Consider the following 9,900-nt stretch of genomic DNA (forward strand, 5'->3'; position numbering starts at 1 on the left):
ATATGTGGACAGCCTACATGAACAATGAGATGACTTGAAAACCTGGTATAATGGGTAAATTTAAATCAAAAGGTTACCCAATGCTATAATGAGTAAATTTTTCAAAGTACAATGTCCTAATAAAAAATAATTTGAAAGTACATTGCTATAATAAGAAAAACTGAAAGTACAATGCTATAATAAATAAATTTATGAAAGTAGATTGCTATTTTATGCATTTTGCCCTTACAGATAATAAAATAAACGGATTGAGAGGCCGTTTATCAAATGCTTATCTGAGTAAGCGTTTACCAAGTCACATTACCTTACTAGATGAATATGGTAAGGACCAAGAATTTTACCCTATAAGATCGAGAAAATGACCAAAAGTCTTATCCGGTAAGTGAGGATGACAATTCTTACCATGGTAAGTGCTTACCGGGTAAATTACTACATGTGATGTTGTTTACTCGATAAGTAAATAGTGTTAGATTTTACCCATAAGCACTTACCGACTAAGTGTTTGTTATATTATCCTTAAATTTTTTCCAAAGTTCAACCAAACCCCTTAACTAATGGTTAGGTTACCTTATTGACGCCCAATAATCAATACCCAAGGCTCCCGCTTTTTCTCGAATAAAACAAGGGGGCGGGACACAGCGAGATGGGTAGTTTATCTGGGGCGGAGGCCTCCATATCAAGATAAATATTGTATCTATTTTTTGAAACAAAGAGATTTCAGTATATGATAAAAATTTGCGTTTTTTTAATAATAAAGAAAACAGTACTTTTGCACATAACTGATATTAAAATTCGTTACAAATTAATTAATGTGTTTAACAAAATATATACAAAAATAATAATAATAGTTTTAGCCTTGTTTGTTTTTCATAAAAAAAAACTCTTATCAACCCCTTATGTCTGATTAGTTAAGATGCAAGGTCATTCAAACTGTTTGTTATTTTTTTCAATTTTCCAGAGACATTTATCTATTATTTTCCTCTTACCTAATAAGAGGTAAACCAACATCTTATTTACTTTTTATTGTTTTTCAAATCTTCAATAACGATGTTTCTCAATCGATGAATCTTAATCGATCATTTCTCTCAATCGATCCTCACCAAATCAATCCCCACCTCTCTCAATTTATGTATTTTATTAGAATATAAATATGTTAAACACCGTTAATAACATATTTTCGTTTAAATAAATACTAATTATATAATTTAGATGTAAATTTCATAACGACGATGAATAAATATGTGAAATTATATAAATTTATCTATAACTTCAACACTAAAAATTTTAATGGGTTAAATAAACAATTTTAACAAATTCAGGCGTATATCAGTTTATAAAAATATACGGTCTTATTAATTTATATTTCAGACTTCAGTACCACCTCTTATAAATTAATCAGAAGCAAAATCAGATTTCAGTACATTTGTCTTTAATTTTGATGTTTTGTTGAGTAAAGTTTTCCTGAAGGTTCCGTCCCTTTTTTTTTTGTCCGAAAAACAATGATTAGAAAAATAAACTGTAAAAAATAATTAATGTCAATGGTAACGTAAAATCTAAGATAAGGTGTCGGACATTGAAATGGTTAAAAAGAGGGGACAAAAAGCACCAAACAGATTAAGACATGAAGAGCTGAATTGAAGCTTCATGGGACGACCTTTTACAATGCCGACAATACCCCTTTTCCCCTTTGACCATGACCCCTTTGTTTGATTCAATGCTTCATCTCCCCTATTTACAATCATTGTTGTTTAGTTGTATCACTACAAGTTTCAACGCGCTTTATCTGATATCTACTTATTGTTATCGTATCTGAGTAGAAAAGTTTGTATCTGAAGGTAGAGATGTGCAGAAAATTAGAACTGATCGACCATAATTGGATATCCAATTATAATTGGATTGGATCGGTCGGTTCTCGAATGGCAGTCTAGAACTGACCAAAACCGAACCGATCAACATCCAATTAATCATCTGATGTTGTCTATCCAACCATTATCCAACTATCATCCAGTTAATTTATTTTCAAATTACTTAGGGGGTGTTTGGGATTGTTTATAAAAACAACTTATTGACTTATTCGGGTGTGGTATCGGTAATAAGCACTTTTGAGTGTTTGGATAAATAACTTATATTGGTGCCAAACCGGTAATAAAAAGTTTTTGAAGAAGTTAAACATTTCTGACTTATAATAAGTTGATAAGTTCTTTTGTAGAAAATCATAAGTTGTTTCAAATAAGCAATCCCAAACACCCTCTTAAATTGGAATTTGTTTTATGTGAGGCTTTGGATTGTTAACTTCTCTTGTGTTGATTTTAACACATGTTAAAAACAATTAATTAATTTGTATCATTGTTAGATAATTGAATTGAATTAACACACCGGATGAATTCAATTCCATTGGATTGGTGATCCGATGTTAATTGAATCGGATCGGTTGGCAAAATCTAACATCCAATTCTATTTCAAATCCTATAAACCAAGCACGCCGATGATTTCAAATCAATTCCAATCCAAATCCCTCCAGAAAATCTAAATCCCTCGAAAACAATCATGCAAACCAAACGGACCCTAAGTATATTAGAAAAACTTTGTCATCACATACTTAATCATGTGAATAATCGTTTATTTTATTATAATACGATATTATAATATAAAAAATTATAAAAATAGATTGTTATTTTATATATTTAACAATTTATTTAAATATCAATACCTAGTTATCTTGTTTTTTCTTGTAAAATCAAAAGATGGTTATAATAAAGGTGAGGAAGATGTATGAGTTTATATGTTTAATTTGTTATATATATATATATATATATATATATATATAGAGAGAGAGAGAGAGAGAGAGAGAGAGTTTGTTTCAAATGCAACTCATTGCATTTGTACAACCAATGTAACATAATAAATTGAAATATTTATGAAAATGATGAGATTTCATTTATTATGATTTAAATATTTATGGAATGAATAAGTTTCACTAATCATGATCAATACTTTATATTAGAATACAATCAAAACTTCTACGAAATTACATATTAATCAAACTAAATGGACGATTGAGTTATACAAATATAAAGGGTTTTATAAGGGGGTTGATATCCTCATCCCCTACATCACTTTTCACCCCCTCCTCCTCACACCAACCCTCAGTCTCACCCTCACAACTTTCCCTCACTCTCACCCTCACATACTCACCCCCTCACATGCACCCATAGGAGGGGGTGGGGTTAGAAAAACCCTTTTATAATTACCCATCTCTCTCTATATATTATATACTTAAAAAAGTGTTTGAAGGAATATTGAAACTTAGAATTGAAAATATACTAAAAAGACAGTGACTTGATAATCAACAAATATCCCATCAGAGTGGAAAGCAAAATGTCATTAAGCACCTATATATACATACATGTTATATGGAGTGACAACAAAGCCTAGCTACCACCTCTTCTGATTCTTCAGCTTAATTACATTAAGCACCTCTCCTGTTTACACTTAACCACTAAATCCCTCTCTACCAACCAAAAAAACTTAACCAAAAATGGCAGCAAACATTTCATGTTCTGCTATTAACCAGAAGAATCTCAAGATCAAGAAAGGATTATGGTCTCCTGAAGAAGATGAAAAGCTCTTCACCTACATTACCAGATTTGGTGTTGGATCTTGGAGTTCCATTCCTCATCTTGCTGGTCTCTCTCTCTCTCTCTCTCTCTCTCTCTCTCTCTCTCTCTCTATATATATATATATATATATATATGTATGTGTGTGTGTTTTCTGGTCTTATGACTAAAACCCATCTTGTTTTTTTGTAATTGGGAAAGGGTTGAAGAGGTGTGGAAAGAGTTGCAGACTTAGATGGGTAAACTACTTGAGGCCTGATCTCAAAAAAGGTGGTTTCTCACAGCAAGAACAAGACATCATCGTTGGTTTACATCAAGTTCTTGGCAACAGGTATATACAATGACCGATCGAGCAGTCATAAACACACATGTTTGAATTCAATCTTGCGCTCGGTGTCTACAGATTACAGTTTTTCGTTTCTTTGATATATATCACTTACAAAATGCGATTGATCGAGTTATAAGAAATGGTGGTCTTTGGCAGATGGGCTCAGATTGCAACAAAGTTGCCTGGAAGAACAGATAACGAGATCAAGAACTACTGGAACTCGTGTTTAAAGAAAAAACTGATCAAACAAGGGGTCGATCCGAACACCCACAAGCCGATTACTGATGTCCCGAACCAAGTTAACGAAGACAAGACTGGTTTTGCGTGCAAGCAATCAGAGAATGTTCAAACTTCATCGTCGTCGTCGACATCATCAATGGCATTAATGGCAGCTCATGAACTAGATCAAGCTTTTCATATGAACAACAATGGTGGGTTGATCACTAATAACCTGTTTTTAGGTGAATTGGAGATGGGTATCGCGCCGATTGACCTAAACTGCGATCTTTTAGCTCAATATCAACAGATGAATTGTGAAATATCATCTTCAAGTTTTGATCTTTATGATAACTTGACTTCAAGAATGATCATGGATTCCTTCATGAAAGAGGAAGCAAGAGAGTTTTCGAGTACTAATTATTGTAATTCGAACATGAACAACGACCGTTTTGAAGGATTCCAGATGAACACCGAACCTGAAGAAGGGAATGCGAATCAATGGCGAGAATTGCGGGAGATACAAGCTTATAATGATGTAGGCGATTTCGACAATGGTCGTGCCGGTCAGTTGAAAAAGGGGCAGAGCGACTTTGTTCAAAATGATGCAGAAGATTTCAGTATCTACCAAATGGGGTTTCTTTCTGAAACCCTTTTAGGTGAATACTTGGATGCTTTCCGCTAAGACGAAACCCTAATTTATAACGAAATATCACGAGTTCAAGTCACGATGAAAACGTACTTCTTTTCTGACGACTCTTAAGAAGCTAGTTTTGGTGCACTAGAATTCGTCGTTTTTAACTTTCTACTCTTTTGGCGTACGTCAAGAAATAACTAAAACTGATACCAACGGGTGCAAATAATTCTTTTTATGTTAGCGGGTGTGGAACGTTGATGTTCTTTATCGTGTTATAGAGACATATGATGATATAGGTTTGTGTTCGATTCTTGAAAAGAGTGATTACAATATTCGGTTATATTTCGACCAGAAATAAAAATTAGTACTTAGATGATTCTTTTGATATCCGTCTTTTGTCGATGTGTACACATCCTATCTGTATGTTTCGAGATTTTTCACATATATTTATGGAAGCCACAAACCATAATAACGTAGTATATTTCTAAGGAGTTGTTTGTTTACCTCTTAATAGTTCCATTAAGGGGCAGCCTCTAAATCGTTAAGAAGTAAATCTTGTTTGACAAAAAAAAAAATATGTCTGTTAATGGTTCTAAAACTCTCTGAATGATTTTGTATCATGGGTCTCTCTTAACCATTCAACACTCTAACTCATTGTAAACAATTATATTTCATTTTGCACTATATCATGATAGTCTCACTTAATCATTCTGTATTAAATCATTCAGCAACTGTCAAACAACCCCTAACTGTTTATGTTAATCGTCGTTTGTTTAGATTACTGGCATCGGTAGATATTTTCCATCTGAAATTCGTCGGTATTCGTATTTGGTGTAATCATCACTCTCAAATTGCTTAAAAAATCATGGTTTGACATTTGGAAAGTCAAATCATTACATATTTTGTTTTAAACTCACCCAAAAAAATCTTGGATCACTCAATTTAATTTTGGGTCTGATTTTTTAAAACTTTATAGAAACTACTCATGAGTTTTAATCATTTAAAAAGCGCTTTTATAAGTAGTGACACAAAACCGTAGTTTGACATTAATCAAACTATAAAATAAAATAAAATAAAAGGGCAAAAATGACATTTAACGAAAAACCCACAAAAACACAATAATATACAAGTCTAAACGCATAAACTAGGGGTGTGTAAAACCCGGATTATCCGAACCCAAACCTGAACCGAAAATGAAGTATTTACGTAAAACCCGAATGCCCTGAAATCTGAAAATCCGAAAACCGACTTTTTGGAGAAAATTCGGGTCCGGGTTGGGTTTGATTTTTGGCCACCAGATATGTCTGAAAACCCAAAATATATATATTTTAAATACTAGATAAATATACTTATTTATCTAATTATCTTTTAAAAATTCTAAAAATCTTAGTCGGTCGTGTTCTTTTTCTAATTTCTAAGCATATTATCGATTTATCAATCATCTAAATCGATTGGATATATATATATATATATATATATATATTGCATTGTAACTAAACCCGAAACCTGACCAACCCGAAGCCGAAGCAATCCGAAATCCGAAATTTTAATGAATTTGAGTGAATGAATCATGATCTTGATCGATCCAATTGCTTACGGTTTTTTCAAACTTAATTTGATTGACAAAATTTGGGCACCATTTAATATGCAAAAGATATTTTGATAAAAACAAGTTGTGTTGTATGACTACAACGCTGTGCGAAGGCCAAAAGTTTTGATATTTGATAATTAAATGAATTTGATATGTTGGATTTAATGATTTGTTTTCAAGTCATATAATTAAATGAATGAAAAAGTATAGACGTATATTTATAAACTATCTTATTGCAACATGCCTATTTTAAACCAGAATTAACATACATACATACATACATACATACATACATACACACATCATGCAGTTATACCATAGCAAGAGACTAGAAATTTTCCTAAAACCAACCTAAACTTTTTCAATCGACCTTCCATATCATTCGTGTTCGCAGGACATAGGGATGGGAATGGCCCCCGACCCGTCGGGTAACCCGGTCCACCCGCTCCGTTCGGGGACGGGGATTCCCCGAAAAAATCGGGTCCCGAGGACGGGGACGGGGATCCCCGCTTGGCTCAAGCCGGGGACAGGGACAGGGACGGGTACAACACTCCCCGCCCCGACCCGTTTTATATATATGTATTGTGGGCTTTGGGCTTTGGCCTTTGTCCTGTTAATTGTATTAAGCTAGAGAATGGTCTAGCCCAAGCTAAGATTGTATTAGGCCTGTTAATACCCCCAAAATCCTTCCAGTCTCATTCATCGTCTCCTTCCAACCCAAAATCCCTATTCCCTATTGACGATACGACGACTCCTTCCTCAGTCCTCAATACGTTACGAGTTACGACTCCCTCTCCCTACCCTAATTGACGACAGCGACGGCGACAGCTACAGCGGCAGCGACGGCGAGAGCGACAGTCTCCGACTCTCCCTCTCCCTACACGTTCACTTCATTGGTTTTTCTCAACAGAGGTAGACATTGTCTTCTTTACTTCTCCCTTGATTTGTATTTCCAAATAGATAAAACTGCTATAAATTGTTTTCAATAGACTTCAAAAAGATCCCCGTTGGGGACGGGGATGGGGATGTGATCATAATCCCCGGCGGGGACGGAGACAGGGACACATACGGGGGATCGGGGACGGGGACGGGTATTGGGGCCCCCGCCCCATTACCATCCCTGGCAGGACATGCACATAAGTTTTATGGTCTAGAGCTTGATTCTTGCCCACAATTGAAATTGTGCATGCACGTTACAAGAGCTTTCATGCTAATAGATCTTAACTCATTCACTTGAGTTACGGTATATAAACAAGGGTTGGATTCTAATGAGAAGAAGAGTTGAGGTGAAAAAAAACGTAAGAAAAAATCTCCACCATTGGATGCAAATTAAAATGAGATGCATTGGATCAATCCCCGTATTAAACGTTGTTCATGGATGGGTTTGAGATTAATGATGATCAAAGATTCAGATCACTTCTTATACTTCTCATCTTAACTCACATTCTCATACGATCTTTCTGTCATGTAAACAAACCTTAAGTTCTACACTTCATATATGTGAGACAAGTAATACTTATGGGTACTATAGACAAAGTTTTTGGACAATCTTTATATTGTTATATTGCTCTTTCGAAGAACACAACCCCATAAAATATCTAATGAATAGATCATGAGTTACCATTAATCTTTTTTAATTAACCTGGATATCCAATCTGCTATGCAAGCCGACTAATCCCAGAACGACCACTCGCTTCACGGATAGCCCTGAATCGCCGCATTTGAATCTCTGCGGCCGTATCTATTCATCCTTGGATTCGAATCTTGGACCTCCAGGCACTTTTGACCTTTGAAACTCAAGCTCAAACCAATTGGACATCACCCTTTTCACAATGAAACACACTTTTTTCGATAGTTATTTTTATAATTAATTAACTTTTTTATTTTATAATTAATTTTTATATTACAATTAATTATTTTATGTCACTACTTGCATAAATTCTTGGATCCTTGTCTCCTCTCATCAAAACTTGCCTAAAATTGCATTAGATATCAATTTTATTATATAAAATTAATTCAGTTAAAATTACACATTATTCATAATGATACAATTACTATCAATTCAATTATAAATAAAAAAATCATATTTTTTATAAATAAAAAAATCAATTAATGGCTTTCATTAACAATCTTCAAGCATACACCGTTTATAAAATAAATCAGAAAATCATCGACGCCTCATTTTCCGATAGTCCTATCCGCCGAAAACTCTGTTTTTCAGACGGATTTCCGACAGAATAGTGCCGCCCAAAATGTTGACCAGTTTGGTAATGTCTGATGTATCAAAGCACGAAATAAGACAAGATGTTACGCATGAACAAATCCATTATCTCATTGTTTAGTGGAACAACTTGAATAAGGGGCCGTTTACCAAACGCTTATTCGGGTAAGCAAACATCAAATCACATTATCTTTGACGGATAATATGTTAAGAACCAAGAATCTTACCCGGTAAGAGCCAAGACAAGGACCAAGAGTCTTACCTAGTAAGTGAGGACGATGACTTTTATCACGGTAAGCGCTTACCGGGTAAATTGTTCCATACGATACTTGTTTTGGTGGACTAAAACCTTACCCGGTAAGTAAATGATGGTGTTGAATTTTACCGGTAAACACTTACCGGGTAAGTGATTGGTAAACGGCCCCTAAGATTCAAGTCAAAGAAGTAACATAAGACACCTTGAGACAATATCTCTGAACTCTGTTTCATAATCTCTAGGGGAATTTAGAGAGCCGACATCTTGTTGGGTGTCACTCAAAAATCACCTCGTATTACCCAAGGTTACAATTGGTCTATGCTGTCAAAATCGCGATATAACGGCGATATATCGGATATCGCTCGAAGGGAAAAAATCGGTCATAAAATATCGGCCAAAATATCGGCAACGATATTATCGGCGATATTTGGCGATATTCTGAGCGATATTTTAGTGAAAAATCGGTCCGATATTCCGATTTTTACAAGGGTTAAAATTTGGGCTTTTTTTATTCCATGGGCCTTATTTTTTGGGCTGCTTAGTAAATTAGGTCTAAATCTAAATCTAAACTTAGTTCAGACTTCTTCTCTCGGTCTCTCTCTTTTCTCTCTYGGTCTCTCTCTTTTCTCGCTCGAACTAAGCCCAGCGTGTCTTACGAGTTACGACAGAGCCAAGCGCCCAAGCCACTGTCCAGCTCTCTTCTCGATCTCCTCTGTTTTTCTTCTAGTCGTTCTCGATCTCCTCTCTTCTCTATTACGAGTTTACGTCACAGCCAGCAAGAGCCAGGTTTGAATCGTATTTTGGTTATGAGCTGCAGGTTGTATCATATATTGTTTATGAGCTGTAGGTTGTATCATATATTCTTACATTAAGAGTTGTAGGTTGTATCATATATTGTTGGCTATTTGCTTATGAAATACTACAAATAATTTAGAATTTGATCAGATACTGCTGTAGGTGAGTGGCTGATTTGGATGCTATTACTTGTTTCACTCTGCTTACTGCTTAGAAGTTAGAACTTAGAAGTTAGAATT

General features: G+C 34.8%; 1 protein-coding gene across 1 annotated transcript; it reads left to right on the plus strand.

The window, feature by feature from the left end:
- The first annotated feature begins 3,538 nt into the window (after positions 1–3,538).
- LOC112510942 (myb-related protein 330-like) lies at positions 3,539–4,846 on the plus strand. Its single transcript, XM_025116294.1, has 3 exons — positions 3,539–3,686; positions 3,819–3,948; positions 4,102–4,846. Exons 1-3 carry the CDS (start codon positions 3,539–3,541, stop codon positions 4,844–4,846), a joined length of 1,023 nt encoding a protein of 340 aa, XP_024972062.1.
- The last annotated feature ends 5,054 nt before the right edge of the window (positions 4,847–9,900 follow it).

Source organism: Cynara cardunculus (assembly GCF_001531365.2).
Source record: "Cynara cardunculus var. scolymus isolate 2C chromosome LG 4, CcrdV1, whole genome shotgun sequence".
NCBI lineage: Eukaryota > Viridiplantae > Streptophyta > Magnoliopsida > Asterales > Asteraceae > Cynara > Cynara cardunculus.

What these genes read in the sequence shown, in the direction of transcription:
- LOC112510942 (XM_025116294.1), top strand. Translation starts at nt 3,539, where the DNA reads ATGGCAGCAAACATTTCATGTTCTGCTATTAACCAGAAGAATCTCAAG. An exon ending in TTCCATTCCTCATCTTGCTG is followed by an intron (nt 3,687 to 3,818) that starts GTCTCTCTCTCT and finishes TAATTGGGAAAG; the next exon opens with GGTTGAAGAGGTGTGGAAAG. An exon ending in CATCAAGTTCTTGGCAACAG is followed by an intron (nt 3,949 to 4,101) that starts GTATATACAATG and finishes GGTCTTTGGCAG; the next exon opens with ATGGGCTCAGATTGCAACAA.